Source organism: Pelophylax lessonae, assembly GCF_965119305.1.
Source record: "Pelophylax lessonae genome assembly, chromosome: 1".
Taxonomy (NCBI): Eukaryota; Metazoa; Chordata; class Amphibia; order Anura; family Ranidae; genus Pelophylax; species Pelophylax lessonae.
The window spans coordinates 843,043,602-843,062,472 of record NC_138768.1 but is presented as its reverse complement, the minus strand read 5'-3'; the positions used below and the strand labels follow the sequence as shown (position 1 = coordinate 843,062,472).

The window sequence follows — 18,871 nt, the reverse complement described above, 5'->3', positions numbered from 1 at the left end:
CACTTGCCCGTCACCATCATAAAGCTTGGCCGTCCACAAGGAGGTCATCTTGAAAGCCTATCGTGACACCTTCCACTAGTGTCGTATAAACATTATACATAAAAAAAATGCATTCTTGATGCATGGTCAAGCATGTATGTACATGGAGGTCGGTGAAGACACATACATACATACATACGCACATACACACTTGCAGTCGCACATATATAACACATAAAAGTGCTGGTATCTGAGTGAATTTGTGCATAATGCCTGTGCAAAGTTCACAATGCCAATTCAATATTTCTACTAAAAAAAAAAAAAAAAAAAAAAAAACAACAGAAAAAAGGTCAAACAGGTTAAAATAGCTTAAATTCCAGGGCTACAAAGCAGAGGAACACTTTTGGTTGATCTGTAGACAAAGCCATTGCTTTAAGCAGTGACACAACAGTTGAGTCCTTTTATTTTTCAGCTCGATATTAAAAAAAAAAAAAAGTTGCAAACACAGGTCTATCACACGGATTCTCTGGAGTTGAGCCCCCTTGTCTGCCCCAGCAGAGCCGAGTTGGTTCAAAAGTTTTTTTTTTTTTTTTTAAAAAGTATTGCAAGGTTCATAAGACACGAAAAATCTTAATATATATATTTGGCCCCCTCCCCACCCTGTCCAGGATGTCTGTAATCCTAGGAATGCAGTATCTGGTTCATCGGAGACAGAAGTGATTTAATTAAAAAAAAAAAAAAAAAAAAAATCATCATCATCATGAACGTTTAGATCCAGAGCACAGTGACAAGCATGGAGGAGCATCTTTGGGGTATTCCAGTTACAGAAACAGAGATTCGCATTGCTTGGTGTCCACCTGATTTCACTTTGGTCAGTTTCTAAAAGTAACAAAAAGCAAAACCGTAATCCTAAAGCCCTACAATTCTTCGGTCACAGAACAAGAACAGCGCACATTCCAGGGACACTGCCGTCTCCCTAATGTTCGGCGTCCATGGCGTCCAGATATTTTGACTCAATAATCTTGGGTAGTAGGTTGTATCTGAGGACAGAAAAGCAAAATCAAAAATGTTCAGAACATATTCTCAGGCCAAGGTTCGAATTTTTTTTTTTTTTTTTTAAATCAGAAAAATACATTTTATTGTACAAGTACATCCTTTACAACACAATGTTCCATGTAAGTATAGTTAGTAAGTCATATAAGACACAAATTTTACAATAGCAAGAAGATATAATAATCTCCAATCTTGAGAATATAACACATGCACAACTTCAAAATGTACTTCACAGCAGTACAGTGTTTTAATAAAGACGGACAATGAAAAACAAAAGGAAAATAAAACGAAAAGAATTACATAATAGAAAAAAAGGGGGGGAAAACTATCCTAACGTACTAACCCATCACTAGAACAACAGCTCCTCGCACAGTATTATCCCTCCAATCTGTTCAACACCAACTGGTTTGAAGCGAGACCTGGAACATCTAACTATGGTTCACATATAGATAAGAATTTTTTTTTGGAACCTTTCTATGTTGGTACGTTCGTTTCGTTCGAATAAGCATAGCATTTACCTGTTCCACCCATTGTTTTTTAGTAGGAACATGGGGAGAAGTCCAATATCCAGTAATTCATTTTAGGGATCTACCGATTATCGGCAATATCAACATTAACCAATGTTGAATATAAGACCCCGTTCAGAAAGGGGCGACATGACTTGATGGGGCGACCTGTGAAGTCGTGGTGCACAGCGTGCACCGCGACCTCGGCGCGACTTGCACGGACTTCATATCATTGAAGTCAATGCAAGTCGCCTCCAGGTCGCCCCAAAGTAGTACAGGACCCTTTTTCTAAGTCGGAGTGACTTGTGTCACTCCTATTAGAACGGGTCCTGTGCTAATCAATGGCGAGCGACCCACCGCGACTTGTCAGGCGACCAAGTCGCCTGACAAGTCGCGCTAGTGTGAATGGGGACTGGAGATAACCAAGAGGATATAGAGGGATGCACATAGTATGATGATGAAATAAATCTATGATTGCAATGGAGCAAGGGGTTGGGGCACACCAGGACAACGGCGATCAATTAAGCTAAATGGATATACCTTGGCATAAAGAGATTATGAATACTAAGTAAACAGATAATTATTTGGATATTGTATAATTTTTTTATTTTATATTGCTTTGTCCCTTTGTTGAAAGGACATTTGGAATGTTCGTTTTTATGCACATATTGAAATAAAAAGAATTAAAAAAAAAAAAAAAAACTATGGTTCCCATATAGATGAGAATTTTTTTTTAGGAACCTTTCTATGTTGGTACGTTCGTTTCATTCGAATAAGCATAGCATTTACCTGTTCCACCCATTGTTTTTTAGTAGGCACACGGGGAGAAGTCCAATATCCAATAATTCATTTTAGGGATCGACCGATTATCGGCAATACCGATATGTCGGGGGCCGATATGCACTTTCCCCGAAATATATCGGAATCAGCCCCTGAGGTTACCGATATTTCGGGTAAGTGCTGTACTGAAATGAGGCCTGCAGCTAGAGGTATCACCCCGGTACCCGCGCCCATAGCCGACGGTCGGCTGTCTTGTAATGACAACCGATGTGGCTGAGAAGCCGCTCGGCTGTCATTACAAGGAGCATGAGGGGACGTCCCCCCGACTTTCACGGCTCGCCCAGGTCTCCGGTCCCACCTGCAGTGACCCCTGTGTATCACCCAAATATAATAAGGTGTCCTCGGCATACAATGAGACAACATCCATTCTAGGACCTCTCTTTAACCCAACTATCTCAGGTGAAGCCCGAATGTGAGCCGCCAGGGGCTCCAAGGCCAGGGCAAAGAGCAGGGAAAACAAAGGGCATCCCTAAGATTCAATATTTTAACCCTTTCTTGACTAGCGGTCATTAAAGCCTAGATGCCAATAATGTATATAACCATATCACTATGCCTTTACAACTAATTTACCTACCTACATAGCTAACATATGCATATACACTACACTACCAAAAGTATTGGGACGCCTGCCTTTACACGCACATGAACTTTAACGACATCCCAGTCTTAGTCCATAGGGTTCAATATTGAGTTGGCCCACCATTTGCAGCTGTGGCTATGGGAATGTTTCACCATTCTTCCATAAGCGCATTTGTGAGGTCAGGCATTTATGTCAGGCGAGAAGGCCTGACTTGCAGTTTCCGCTCTAATTCATCCCAAAGGTGTTCTATCAGGTTGAGGTACAGGCCAGTCAAATTCCTCCACCCCAAACTCACTCATCCATGTCTTTATGACTGCCCTCCAGTGCCCATAAAGACATGATGAGCGAGTTTGGGGTGGAGGAACTTTAGTGGCCTGCACACAGTCCTGACCTGTGAGCCAGGCCTTCTCACCAACATCAGTGCCTGACCTCACAAATGCGCTTCTGGAAGAATGGTCAAACATTCCCATAGACACACTCCTAAACCTTGTGGACAGCCTTCCCAGAAGAGTTGAAGCTGTTATAGCTTCAAAGGAAAAGAAAATGTTTTTAGCCCTAATGCAATACAGAAGGTAAAAAACATTTTTAGCTTAAGTATTACTTTAACGCTGTGCTGCCACATATAGAATTACAGCCGACGCTGTTGTTCTATATTGGGAGGACACTCACATGCAGCACGGTGACTGAGCTGTCAGCAACGGGTGGGATGAATATGTATTTGCCTATATTTCTCAGAATTAAGTACACCATTGATCCTGGTGCCTACAGGCAGATATTTATCCATCATGTCATACTATTATGGAGGCCTGTTTTTGGCCTCAAAATTTATTCTGCAGCAGGACAACCACCCTAAATATACAACTAATGTCAGTAAGAACTATCTTTAGCGTAAAGAACAAGGAGTCCTGCAAGTGATTGTTTGGCCCCCACAGAGCCCTGATGTCAACATTGCATCTTGAATTGACAAAATGATGCTGTTCTGAAGGCAAAGGGTCGGTATATATATACACACACACACACATACATATATATATATATTATTATATAAATTTTTTATATAATTTTTATTTTTTTTTTAAATGGATATCACCTAATCTTGGCCACTTGGGAAAAACAAAAATTACCTGATGGGAATCATTCCAATCATTATCAACGGGAAAATCATCTTCATATAAGGGAGAGGCGACATGCCAAAGCCACAAAGGATGACTAGCTGGAGGACCTGGAGGCCGGTGAAGTAGTGAATCTTCCTCTGAGGCACTCGTCTGATGTAATGGGTCGGAGGGTACGCCGTCTGCAAGAAAAACACAGAACGCAGAGACATCATTAATGTAGTACAACACAACCTGACTCCAATGGGCAGAATGGCCTTGAGATATAGTGGCATAAAATATATGACCATTGCTGGGCATGTGTAAGGGCAGTTTAACAAATACAGTTTGCCATTAGATAGGAGTAAACAAAATTAGATTAAAAAGGTTTATTTTTTTTATTACTTGTGTCCCTATTCACAAATATGTTGATGTGTTTTAGAAACTAAAAGCAGCAAGCCATATTCAACCTACGCAGCTGCTTGTACTGTGATGCAATTCATTCTCAAATGATTAAAAAAAAACAAAAAAAAAAAAAAAAAAAAAAACCTCTGAGGGTCCGTTAACACCACACTGTGGTACAATAAATATATGTGCACTGATGCATGCCGCGTTAAGGGTAATGGGATGCCCAACACACCAAAAATTGTGCCTGCTCCATTTTGTCCATCACAGCCCACAGCAATGCATGGTAGTGGGTTACCACATTTTTGGCCTCTAGATATTATTCGTGTCCTGCATATCATGGCTGAGGCTTCCCTGAGCTTCCAGTCAAGTGCGATGCCACCCAGGACTACAAGTACCAGGATGCTTTCTTTGCACTTTACATCAAGTTTATGTGTGTGACTGTGCCTTGCGGAGTTTTTGCTGGGCACAGTGAGAGTTGCTGGATGTGAAGGACATCACTTAGGGCTCATTCACACTATGGGCGGTGACTGCCATTTTTCCCCACTGGATAAACGCCAATCACAAGCAATTGTTTTCTTTGTGCCCCATTCACAACACAACATGGTGTGATGAGCGGTGTGCACAACTTTAATGGTACCACATGTCACACACTGTGCTGTGTTACTTTGTTCACTTCAAATAAAGTAAAAAAAAAAAAAAAAAAGTAAAGCATAAACAATGCTATGTGCTGACTGCAGGGCAAGACAGACAGCCGCCTGATTTCTAAAACAGAGTATTTAGCATGCGGGCAGTGTGAACAAGCACTTTTAGTTCCAGCCATACTCCATTATTCCACTCTTATGAGAAAGCTTTCCCCATGATTTGAGTGTGCCTTGTAGAAATTTATGTTCATTTACTCAAAAGAGCATTTGTGAGGTCAATACGATATTAAACAAGAAGACCTGGTTTGCAATCACTTACACTTTAGGGTGAAGGTCGGCTTTAGTGTTCTGCTTTTCACAAAAGTTAAATCTACGCTCTGAGCTTCAGCAATATCTGCCACATAGGGGTTAAGAAGTGCTGTACACATATGCTCCCTCCCTCACACATGTGCAGAGATGAAGGGGAGTGCAGGCCTTTGACTAATAACCTGACATCCCAGCAGGAAGTAAATGAGCAATTAGCAAGGCTGGTTTTATCTGGGGACTCTTAGTGCTGATGCAGCAATGTTGCAGTCCACCGAAAGATTTTCTGAATAAATGCCGGAACATCAGACCCTTCATGTGCTGTGCACCAACCTGCATCCCCTCCGCATCCCCTGCAAGGCCAACACAACCAAAATCACACTCCTATCGAGAATTCTCTACTCCATTGCTGAAGGACAATTCACAACTGGGCCTAATTATATGCAGTTTAAAGGATTGTAACCATGCCGGCTTATTTAAAGAAATGGAAGACTAAGTAAGGCCCCTTTCGCACTATCTGTCCGACGGACGGACTCCGTTTTTCTCAGCAGGGGATTGATCCGCCGATCCCCTGCTGAGCAGTAGAATGACAGCTGTTCTCCTCACTGTGTGCGGAGACACAGCTGTCAGTTCCCCATACATCTCTATGGGGGAATCGGATGAGAACGGACCGTCGGTCCGTTCTCATCCGATCCGCTGGACGGATGGAAAATAGGGTTTCCAAAATTGACGGATCGGATGTCAGTGGACATGTCTACGCTGACATCAGATGCCCCATAGGGATGCATGGGGGGACCGTTCAGATCCGCCAAAAAACTGACAGGTGGATCTGAAGGGTCCGCCTGTGTGAAAGAGCCCTATGGGTCCTTTCACACGGGGCGGACCATTTTTTGATCCGCTCCGGCACTTTTTTTTTTTTTTACGGACACAGATGACACATTGGAGTGTCCGGTCCGTATGTCATCCCATACGTTTGCGGATGATATACGGACATATTGTATGTCAATGGGATTGCGGATGTCAGCAGATGACACCGCTGACATCCGTTTTTGCGTCCATTCCGTTTTTTTAAACGGAAGAAAAATAGGGTTCTGTTCCGTTCCAAAAAACGGAACGGATAGGAAAGGACGCAAATAGGATGTCAGTGGATGGTCATCCACTGACATCCGCAATCCCATTGACATGCATTATGTCCGTTATTCATCCGCAAAAAAATGGGATGAAAAAACGGACATATGGACCGCCCGTCTGAAAGGACCCTTAAAGCGGTTGTAAACCTCAGGCGTGAAATATGAACAAAGCGTATCCCTCTATAGCAGGGTTTCTCAACCTTTTTCCAGTTGGGGTGCCCTTGAAAAGTATTTTCAGTTTTAAGGCACCCCTGTCCAGGGCTTGGTTCACGTTACTATATGTCACAGAACACGTGCAAAATCGCGTTCGTTCCTGACACAAAGACAAATGCTTTGATGTTTGGGAGTGCCATTCTCTTACCTCCAATCAGCGCTGCAGAGTGTAATTTCAGCTCCCGTCCCCTGCTTTTCAGAGCAGAGGAATCCTGTGTAAATTCTGCACTTTAAATAGATGTACGGGAAAGACTGGTGTAGATAAGCAGGTACAACTTGCATATGAGGATTTGTTTAATCTCTGTGCATCACCTGAGGCCAGTCATTTCACTGGATATATGGAAGGGTTACAACCACTTTAAACTGGTCAGGTTTTTTTTGCATCCAGTGGCTTCCTGTCCTGGGGATTCTGACACCCTCTCATTTCTTGTTCTTGTGTCAGGAAAAGAAAGACGCCCCGAGTCTAATTGCTGGTGATTTTTTGGTATGAATGAACCCCCAATATAAGCCTTTGAAAAATCAGGCCAATGTGTTCTGATTGTGCACTGCCCCTCGTAGTCAGGGCTGCTGTTAGACATCACGGGGCCCCATACAGCCTACCTGACGGGGCCACCCGAAAACATCAAATGAGATTTTTGCTAAACATACACTAAAATCATTGCTAACACAAAACACAACAACATTTCTGCTAAATCTAAAAGATAAAACTATTCAATTAATAAAGGTCTGTGTGTAAATAGGGTCTTGGGGCTCATTCCCATAGTTGCTGAGGCCCATACAGTGTATATCAGTGATTTATGTGGCTGGAGCTTTGCACAGGCACTTTGTGTTATGCTATGGGCGTGCAGCAGCTATTTGAACACAGGCATGAGGGTGTGCATGAGTACAGCTCCTAACACAGGCAGTGTACATTAGGGGCCACTTATTTACACCTGCAGCTGTGCATGTACAGCCCCACTGCTTCCCCTTAGAGTGGACTCCAGCTCCAGCCACATCAACAAGCTACTCATTCACACAGCCAGAGTACCTTAGGGCTTATTCATACGCAAGGCTGGAAAACCCCCACGGTTGAGTTGTGCTTTTCCGGATTACAGAGGCAGTTGATAGGGGTGTACGCATTAGGGATCGACCGATTATCGGCAAAGCCAATATATTGAGGGCCGATCTGCACTTTCCCCGATATAACGGAATCGGCCACTAAAGTGACCGATATTGCCGATATTTCGTGAAAGTGCTTGTACTGGAGTGATGCCTGCAGCTAAAGGCATCACTCCAGTACCGGCGTCCATAGCCGACGGTCAGCTGTCTTGTAATGACAACCGATGCGGCAGATAAGCCACTCGGCTGTCATTACAAAGAGCGGGAGGGGACGTCCCCCTCCCCTCCCGTGGCTTGCCCGGTTCTCCCGTCCCACCGGGAGATGCGGGCAACCAGCCTGCACGGCCGCCGAAGATCCGATCAAAGCCGCATTCGGCTCTGATCGGGTCTCCATGCAAAAACCCAGAAGTGATGATATCACTTCCGGGTACTGCCACCAGATTGAAAATATGACAACATTCAAAACAGCCAAACTTGGCGTTTTGAATGCTTTTAAAAGCAGAGGATGGGTTTGGGGTCTTCTAGACTCCCAGATTCCTTCACAAGAGTACCTGTCAAATAACAAAAAAAAAAAAAAAATTTTATTTAAATGTACGAAAATATTGGCCCATACCGATATGCATTGACCAAAATATCGGTATCGGCAAAGAAAAAACGCTATCGGTCAATCACTAGTACACATGCCATGACCGTGATGCTATGCATAGCAGCCTTAGCAAAAATTATACCCCCATCGAACAAAACCCATTCAAATGAATATTGCTGCTGTGCAACCGTGTGCAAAGCATGCCATTGCGATGCGCTATTGTAGGGTTAAAGTAGGTGATAAGGAGGCAATATCCCCCGACTCTCCATCCTGAAAGGACCCCCTAGTGTGCCCTCAGAAGCTGACAGCGGGAAGGAGAGGAGGGAAGCAAGCAGTGCTTAAAGGGAAAGGGGACACAAGGGGGCTAGACAGTAGGTGAAAGGGGGGCATACAGGGGGTCCAACACAGATACAAGAACTGATCACCTTGCAGCGCAGCCTGAAGGAGGGAGAAGAGGAGAAGCCGGGAATGCTGCAGAGAGCCACAAGTGCATCAGTATCAGCAATAAGGAAGTACAGCCAGCCCTCCTGCTTGGCAGGTGCCTGGGCCCCCCTTTGAACTGATGGGGCCTGGGCCTGGTACAGGGGGGCTGGCTGTACGGCCTTATCAGCGGCCTTGCTCATAGTGCACAGAGCAGAGTAAAGAATCCCTGGAAACTGTAGCCTGCCTCAAAGCACTGTGAAAAGACTGCTGAATCTGACTGCAGTAGATCATACAACCTGTATTGTTTTACTGGTTGCTTTTATTTGCTGCAGGGTGTGTTTGATTAAAGGAGCATTGCAGCAGCCATCAGAGAGTTAAACTGCAGAACAGTAAAAAAAAAAAAAAAAAAAAGGAAAAGTGTGCTATCAGATAAGATTTATGACTACAGTGAGTCATGTGACTTCCTTTCTGGAGGACAGCACAACTGGAGGAGAGCCAGATAGTGACACAGCAAAATGTAGAGTGAGCAAGAGGATTCCAGGGAACAGGCAGCCAGGAAACTCCAGACAGCTGTGACACTCTGATTACACAGCAGCCCAAAGGCAATCAATATACTTCCTAATGGATTAAAGCTGAACTCCTAGCAAGCAGCTAAATGTGCAGTTAGAAAAAAATAAAAAAAGAAGAATCCATCAAAACCACCAAAGGATTTGCAATGCTGTATGTTTAGTACGCATTGTTGAATTCGATACTAGTATCCTGCAACAATATGCGAACGACAAGTTGTCAGATGATCTGATCGTGTGTACGAAGCATAAGGATTTCATCCCGATACCTAATGGCAGTCAGAGTGCCATTGTCTAGACTGTAGAGGTCTGTGCGTCCCTCCATGGATATGCCTCCCCAGACCATCACTGACCCACCATCAAACTGGTCATGCTGAACGATGTTACGGGCAGCATAACGTTCTCCGCAGCTTCTCCAGACCTGTTCACGTCGGTCACGTGCTCAGGGGGAAACTGCTCTCATCTGTGAAAAGCACAGGGTGCCAGTGGTGGACCTGCCAATTCTGGTGTTCAATGGCAAATTCCAATCAAGCTCCACGGTGCCAGGAAGTGTGCACAGGGCCCACTAGAGGACGTTGGGCCCTCAGGCCACCCTCATTAATGGCCGTACACACGATCCGAAAATCGGACGAAAAATAAAGCTTGTGAAAAGATCGGACGATAATCTGATCGTTAGTACACAGCTTACGAGAGGCGATCACGACAGTTCGCCTGATATTATCCGGTCATGCAAGCATAAAAATTTTGATCGTATTATAACACATCGTACGATAATCGTATTATCAGTATGTTGTTTGTCCGAAAAAAATGGCGAGCAGTAGACCGCGCATGAGCAGTAGACATCATTTCCCCTCACATGCTACAGCGTGGTTACGCATACCGGAAGCTTTTGAATCATCGTCCGAGAAAATTCGTATCGTAAGTAACCTCTCCCCCATTTGCGAATATAATTGAGAGTTTCTCGCAACCAAACAAAAACGGACGGAGCGTTGTCCGATTTTCGGATCATGTGTACTGGTCATTAGTCCATTTCTGATTGTTTGGTCAGAGACATTCACACCAGTGGCCTGCTGGAGGTCATTTTGTAGGGCTCTGGCAATGACATTTTATCCCAGGCTTTTTCAACCAAGATTGCGTGGAACCCTAGGGTTTCTTCAGGAAGTTGCTAAGGGTTTCGATAGACAAAGACCACGCATGATCTGAAACCCAGAATAACCCGGAAAAAGCCTGGCTGATATTGTTTTTGTTTTGCACTATCTTATACGTAGCTACATAACTAGGAAGCTTTTCCAGAATCGTACAACTTCCCGCTCTCTGCACTACTCCTGGCACCTCTCTGAGTTTACAGGAGCTGGAACTACAGAGGAGGCATCAGGTATCAATGCGTGCTGACAGTATTGACTGTCAGCGCGCATTCAGAACACTGGAAACACAACGTTGATTTGCAGCAGAACCCCTGGGGACTACCAAAATTTTCTTGTGGACCACCAGTGGTCCAAAGACCACTGGTTGGCATCCGCTGTCCTATAAGCATACTCCAGGTCACCAAACAAAATATACAAGCCAGATGTTCACCGCATTAACCAACAAGCCAACATTTTCACATGGTAAAGCCTCGTACACACGCAACGAATTTCCGCCGACCGGTCGTCTGTCTTTGTCCAGAGTGGTGTCTGTTGGTTGGAATGTGCTCTAGACTGCACACAAATTTTCCCGCACAACAGAATTCTACTTCAGAAGTGATGTCATGTGTTGGATTGCTTTCTTTGTGTTCTTTCATCTCTGAGCATGCCTAGTCTTGCTCATAAGATTTTTCCCTGTCGAAATCTGTACTGACTGCACGAAAATCGGCCGTGTTTTGACGGTGGACAAAAAATTTATAGCCTGCACACCAGAATTTTTTCAGCCGAAAAGTCGGAGTCGGTTATCGAGAGCACCATACTAACAAGCCGAAAATCGGCAGATCGGTCGTCGGATGAAAATTCCCGGCCGAATTTCGACTCGTGTGTACGGGCCTTTAGTCAGCAATGGCAGCCTCAAAATTTCCTTCAATTGAACAAGTCAGCTGTTTTAAACTTTATAAAGTAAAGTTGGCCATAGATGGGTAGAATTTAGAAAAAAAGTCTTCGTAAAGGAAGGTTCTAAAAGTTTTCTTGTTTTTCTAATGGGATCAAATCGATGTTCGTTTTTGTAATGAGAAAATTCGAAGAAGCAGGATGGAAATGTTTTCTTGAACTAATGAATTTTTTTCAAATGTTTAAAGCAAACAAAATCTTTCAAACAATATTCAAATGTTCTGAGAATTTTCGTACCAATTATTCTAAGACTATTTCTAAGAATTTTGGCTCAATATTGTATTCATCTATAGCCAACTTAAGAATTGTCTAATAACATCAGACAACATAAAGTGTCCAATGTTGCCTTTATTAGTTAGAAAAATTTGTCAGTGAAACAGTTTTTATTGACAGCAATCTTTTCCTTGACGAAGTGTTCACCGTAAAAAGTGAAAGCGGTAAAGATGAATTGAGTGGAGCTGCTTAAATCAGGAGCAGCGGCGTTTCTAAACTTCCTGATTGATCATTCAGACAGCAGCCAAATGGCCAATCAGGGGCCATCTATTGATTTAAGGCGGTTGCAAATCTGCCTGAAAACAAACTATATGGCTAAAAGGATGTGGATACCACTCCAAATAATTGAGTTTAGATAATTCCAGTGAGGTATACATTGCTACAGCATCCAAAGGACATTTTATCCCAGGCTTTTTCAACCAGGATTGCGTGCAACCCTAGGGTTTCTCCAGGAGGTTGCTAAGGGTTTCGTGAGCAGTTGCAGATTTGTCTCCCACCAATGCAAGGGGGTACTTTTCTATTGGCATACAATTTAAGCAGCCTTTATCAGCTAGGATTCTGTGAAACCCTAGGATTGCATCAGAGATTGCTAGGGGTTCCTTGAGCTGTGGTAGTTTAAACTCCCAGCTAATGGTACCTGCATAGATCTGGCACCAATGCCACTTGGCAGAGCCCCACACCATGGGACCAGTGGAGCTCATACTCTCTCATTAGTGGAGTAACCACTGGCATCAATAATCATGTTAGCTTCTGCTTAAGGAGTGCATTCTTCCCACTGCCCGCCAATGTAAGGGGCATTCTTCCCACTGCCCACCAATGTAAGGGGCATTCTTCCCACTGCCCACCAATGTAAGGGGCATTCTTCCCACTGCCCATCAATGTAGTGTGGCTTACATTGCCACAATTTGTATAAATGTAAATAAATGTAATATAAAAAACATTTTTAGCAGGGGTTCCTCGATACCTGAATATTATTGCAAGGGTTCCTCGACTGTAAAAAGGTTATGAAGGGCTGCTTTAGACAATTGTGCTCTTCAAACTGTTTAGCAACAGTTTGGGAAAACTGAATTTTTGTAAAATCTTACCTGTAAAATTCCTTTCTCTGAGTCCTCCGACAGTCGCCGCCTCTTCATATTCGTCACTATGGGGTTATTGACCTTTTCTCCGTAGGAGTAGCTAGGCAACAGAATATGTTAATATCAAAGCTTTTAGCATACCCCACCCCTAGGGGGTGGTCCCCTCAGTCAATACCCTCCTGCTTCCTGCATTCCTACCTCAGTTTCAGTAGCATAGCAGTAGAGTACATAAACAAAACCCCAAAAGAGGGGCGGGGGCGGCGACTGTCGGAGGACTCAGAGAAAGGAATTTTACAGGTAAGATTTTACAAAAATTCAGTTTTCTCTTACGTCCTCCGACAGTCGCCGCCTCTTCATATTCGTCACTATGGGGACGTCCCAAAGCAGTGTAGACATGAGGGGTGGGAGAAAAATCGCAGCCGCGCCCAAGGCAACGGAGTACCCACATCAGAAAAAAAGGAACCTTACCAAAGGAAGGAAACCAACTGGGCAACATGAAAAAAACTTGCTCAACAGGAGCAACAACCCAGGAAAACAAATAACCTAGGGATAAAAACATCCCAACAGCCAAGGGTCTAAAGAAAAAACAAGGAACCCTAAGGCACTGCCGCACTAAGAACCTTGCGGCCAAAGGAAGCATCTGCCGATGCCTGAACATCCACTTTGTAGAATTTTGAGAAGGTGTGAACGGACGACCAAGTCGCCGCCTTACACACCTGGGCCACAGAAGCCCGATGATGACAGGCCCAAGACGTACTCAGAGATCTGGTAGAGTGCGCCTTCACAGGCATGGGGAGAACTTTTCCCTTCAAAGCATAGGCCTGTTCAATGACCTGTCTGATCCATTTGACGATGGTAGAAGCCGACACCGCCATGCCCTTCCGAAAGGATTCAGTCGATGACAGGTAAACCCTGATCGCCCGAACAACATCCAAGGAATGCAAAGCCACCTCCTTTGGATGTTTAGGCTTCGCACAAAGCGAAGGCAAGACAATGTCCTCATTGAGGTGAAATTCCGAAATCCTTTTCGGAAGGAAGGACGGGTTAGGTCGCAAGACCACCTTATCCAAGTGAACCACCAAATACGGAGATCTGCAGGACAAAGCTGCCAGCTCCGACACTCTGCGAGCCGAAGTGATCGCCACCAAAAAGGCGACCTTCTTGGACAACATAGACAACGAGATTTCCCTGATCTTTTCAAAGGGAGCATGTTGCAACACGGACAGAACAAGATTCAAGTCCCATGGAGGTAAAGGCTCCCTCCTAGGAGGGACCAGATGCCGCACCCCTTGAACAAAAGTGCAAACCAAAGAATTAGACGCCACAGGGCGTTGAAAGAGAACGGCCAGCGCAGAAATCTGACCCTTAATCGTGGCCAACGCCAAACGCTGGTCCACGCCCGTTTGAAGGAAAGCCAACACCCTTGATACCGAGTATGAGCGAGGAGAATACCCCCTGGACTCACACCAAGCAAAATAGGCCTTCCAAGTACAGTAGTAAACCTTCCCCGAAGAGGACTTTCTAGCCTTGATCAAAGTGTGAATGACCTCAGGGGAGAGACCCCTATCCTTCAGGATCTTGGTTTCAACAGCCAGGCCGTCAAAGCCAGCGACTGTAAAGCAGGATGGAATATCGGCCCTTGAGACAGGAGATCTTCTCGAAGTGGCAGACGCCACGGAGCGTCGACCGCCAGATTCACGAGATCTGCGTACCAAGACCGGCGAGGCCAGTCTGGCGCCACCAGAATCACCGTGTGCGGTTCCGAGACCAACCTGCGAAGGAACCTGGAAAGTAGCTGAATCGGTGGAAAGGCATACAACAGACGATACTGATGCCAGGGAGCCACTAACGCGTCCGACGCGTCCGCCCGAGGATCGCGCGTCCTTGTCACGAACCTAACCACCTTGTTGTTTAGACGAGACGCGAACAGGTCCTCATCTGGTGAGCCCCACTTCGCGCACAACATCTGGAAGACATCCGGGTGAAGGGACTATTCCCCCTTGTCCAGGGCCTGGCAAACTCAGATAATCCGCCTGCCAGTTCTCCACCCCCGGAATGTGAACCGCCGTTATCGCCGGGACGTGCGTCTCGGCCCAAGACAGAATGTCGGCCACTTCCCAAGCCGCTCGGACACTCCTGGTGCCCCCTTGGTGGTTGATGTAGGCCACCGCTGTGGCATTGTCCGTCTGCACCCGAACCGGACGGCCCTGCAGCCTGTCCGTCCAACGCAGAAGGCAGAGATTTATCGCTCGCAATTCCAGAATGTTGATTGGAAGGGAGGATTCCTCCTCCGACCAAGTACCCTGGACGGACAGAACGCCCAGAACACCACCCCAGCCGACAGGCTGGCATCCGTGGTGATCACTGTCCACGAGAAAGGGCGAAAGGACTTGCCCGCCGTGGACTGGAGCCACCACAGAAGATCCCTTCTGGTGCGATGGCTCAATGAAATCTGGAGATCCAGAGATTGCGGTCGCCCGTCCCACCTGGTCAGAATCTCCCTTTGGAGACCCCGCGTGTGAAACTGGGCGAAGGGAATCGCCTCGAAAGCCGAGACCATTAATCCCAGACACCTCATACACGTCCGGAGGGACGAGCACTGAACGTCCCTGAGGGACCTGACTTCTTCCTGAAGCTTCCTGAGCTTGTCTTCCGGCAGGAATACCTTCGCCTGAACAGAGTCCAGGATCATTCCCAGGTAAGGAAGATGAACCGACGGACACAGCGTAGATTTTGGAAAATTTATCGTCCAACCAAACTCCTGTAGAGTCTGCATCATGACGGACAGGTCGTTCACCAGACCCTGACTGGTCGCAGACCAAACCAGAATGTCGTCCAGATACCCCAGGACCGAGATGCCCTGGGCGCTCAATAAAGCCAGAACCGGCGCAAGCACCTTGGTGAAAACCCGCGGAGCCGAAGCGAGACCAAAGGGTAACGCCACAAATTGGTAGTGATCCTCCGCAATGGCGAATCGAAGGAACCTCTGGTGACCCTCGAAAATGGGGATGTGAAGATACGCATCCTTCAGATCGATGGACGCCATGAATTCCCCCGGAACCAGGGCAGCCACCATGGAATCGCAGGGATTCCATGCGGAACTTGCGAACCCGCACAAAGCGGTTCAGAGCTTTCAAGTCCAGAATCGGACGTACCTTGCCCTCCCTTTCTGGGCACAGTGAACATATTGGAATAGAACCCCCGAAATCTGTCCCGATGAGGCACCGGAACCACCACTCCCTGAGCCCGCAGGTCCCGCACCGCCAGGTGCAGATCCCGCAAGCGCTCCGGAGACAGCTGAAGATTTGAGGGAAAAAATCTGCTCGCCAGCCGAGATAGAAACTCGATCTTGTATCCAGATCAAACGATTTCCTGAACCCACCTGTCCCGAATGCGGGCCAGCCAGGGTTGAAGAAAACCGAGCAAACGTCCCCCCACCCCAGAACTGGGTGAGGGCGCCCCTTCAGGCCGCATTGTTATGGGCAGCGGACCCGGACTGGCCGGACTTCTGCTTACCTGTCCACGGCTTTTTCTGGGAGCCTTGGCCCTTGAAGGGCTTGCTCTTATAGTGCGACCGAAAGGCACGAAAGGACCCCTGAGGGGGTCTAAACGAGGTATTCTACTTACCGCGAACAAACTTAGTCTTGTGAGTCTGGGGCAAGAGAGTGCTCTTACCCCCAGAAATACCCTTTATCAGAGTATCCAAAGATTCGCCAAAAAGGCGAGAGCCCGCGTAGGGCAAATTAGCTAAAGTTTCGCGAGAAGATTGGTCAACAGACCAACATTTCAGCCATATCAGGCGACGGTTCAGCACCGCCACACTTTGGAGACGCGCAGCCAAAGGGACCATATCTAAGTCCGCATCACACAAATACATGACACCCTGATGAATCTGATCCACCATAGCCAATGTTGACGGCGGGGCAGAGTCAGCCACCAGGGTGCGCCTGAGCACCTGCGTCCAATCTGCAATAGCCTGGGCTGCCATAATGGAAGCAAAAATCGGCTTCAGCATAGAGCCCGCAACCGTATAAGAGTGACGGGCCAGAGACTCCAACCTCCTGTCCGTAGGGTCCTGGAAAGCCGGGGTATCCTCAGCAGGAATCGCAGTGGATTTATTCAAAATCGCCACCGCGTGATCCACCTGAGGCGGCACACACCAACGCTCATCAGTGGCGGGAGTAAAAGGATAACGCAGCTTAAACCTACTCGGCACAGCAAAAGGCTTCTTCAAATTGCGCCATTGTTCATCAACAGCGCGCTGAAATTCCGTAGAGCAAGGAAAAACCTGCAACGTTTTGCGCTTTCTTCGCGTCCCGTAAGAGGACATCAAAACAGGAGGACATGGTTCATCCTCCAAATGCAGTGTTTGCTTGATAGAAGCAACCAACTCATCCATGAGTGCAAGCTCTTCAGACGAGCCAGGGGGAGAAACATCAACCCTTTCCACCTCAGCCTCCCCTTCAGACCCCGCAAGGTCTAGAGATGAGCAAGACCCTGAGAAGGGCACTCCAGCCATAACATCCCCATCGCCCTCTGAATCAGAGGAAATTGACACTCTGGGCCTTTTTGTGGATCGATCAGCCACCAGCATCTGCACCTAAGCAGCTAAGTTAGCCACAATAGTAGCCAGATCAGCCCCCTCGGGGGAAGCAGCAGCCCCTTGGCCCCCTACCAAGGTGGGGGGAAACTTGCTTTCCTGAGAATCCATGCCCCAGTAGACTTAAGAAAAAAAGGAGTACTGCCCCTTTAAGATCGCGGCGAGCGTAGCCCACCGCACTCACTGAATACACTGACCCACAGGGATAGGAATACAAGGCAAGGAATACAGGAATAAGGAAAGGTAAAACCTGGAGAGATCACACAGACTGCTGCACCGATCGCTGTCCCAGAGGCAAAGGAAGTGATGCAAGACTGACCGCCCCTATGAAGCCTATGGAAGGCTACACAAACATGGCCGCTGGCTGAGGCTCCATAGGCAGATACAGAACAGCGCTGACATGAGGCCTGAGCGATCGCCGCCAAAAAACGCTGCTCTTTCCACACAGGACCGGCCACCATAGCTCGCTGTAAAAAAAATGGCGGACCGCAGCAGCGATCGCCGCACAGTATGCCCAAAAATGTTGCACAAGCATGTCACATACAGCATGTCTCACAGAAAACTCAGCCTGTTACACAGAGCAAAGCAGGAGAGCCCCCCCCCCCCTCTTCAGCCCACAGAAAGGCAGCTATTACTGACAGGGAGCTCAACGTTTTTACACAGACATGCAGGGTCCCACAGTCCCAGACTGACACCCAAAACAGACAGGTCCCCACACAGAATACACTTACCATCCGGATGGCGTGGGGAGCCCGCACAAGCGATCAAACCGCTGCACTAAGGACAGGGAGAGTCGCAGCCAGGACGCAGTGGAACTGCGGTGCGAAACCGCAAATGGCGTCCGGTGAGGTAGCCACCTCACTGCAGCATCCCTGCAGCGAACAAGGATGGGTCGTTCATATATGCCAGGGAAAACCTGAGCTGAACGCTCGATGGCAGGCTGGGAAGCCACTGGCCCTGAACCCCGGATAACCAGGGAGGCCAGCCCGAGACCCAGCTCCGCACGATCATCTTCATCAGAAGAAACTAAACTAGTGCTGAAAAATAACAGCTAAGTAAAGAAGAGAAAACACTTGAAATAAAATCAAAGAGAGAGAATAGAGGCTGAGACTGAAATCCCAGCACAGGATAAGCCTGCTAACTCCTGAGCTAGACAATTGAAACTGAGGTAGGAATGCAGGAAGCAGGAGGGTATTGACTGAGGGGACCACCCCCTAGGGGTGGGGTATGCTAAAAGCTTTGATATTAACATATTCTGTTGCCTAGCTACTCCTACGGAGCAAAGGTCAATAACCCCATAGTGACGAATATGAAGAGGCGGCGACTGTCGGAGGACATAAGAGAAAGGTTGTTTTCTGTTCCAGCATTACTGTGACCCAGGGAATAATGCCAGCAACGTAAAGGCATGTTTAGCCACAAAATATGGACGG

General features: G+C 46.8%; 1 protein-coding gene across 7 annotated transcripts in view; it reads right to left on the bottom strand.

The window, feature by feature from the left end:
- Positions 1 to 258: 258 nt before the first annotated feature.
- SLC4A11 (solute carrier family 4 member 11) overlaps positions 259 to 18,871 on the bottom strand; it is a 283,124-nt gene continuing 264,511 nt past the window's right edge. For all 7 annotated transcript variants that reach the window (XM_082263398.1, XM_082263400.1, XM_082263403.1 and 4 more), the window contains 2 exons: positions 4,083 to 4,252; positions 259 to 1,019 (listed from right to left, as the gene is read on the bottom strand). In XM_082263398.1, coding sequence (XP_082119524.1) covers positions 956 to 1,019; positions 4,083 to 4,252 — 234 coding nt within the window. In that variant the 3' untranslated portion in view covers positions 259 to 955. The remainder of the gene's footprint in view (positions 1,020 to 4,082; positions 4,253 to 18,871) is intronic.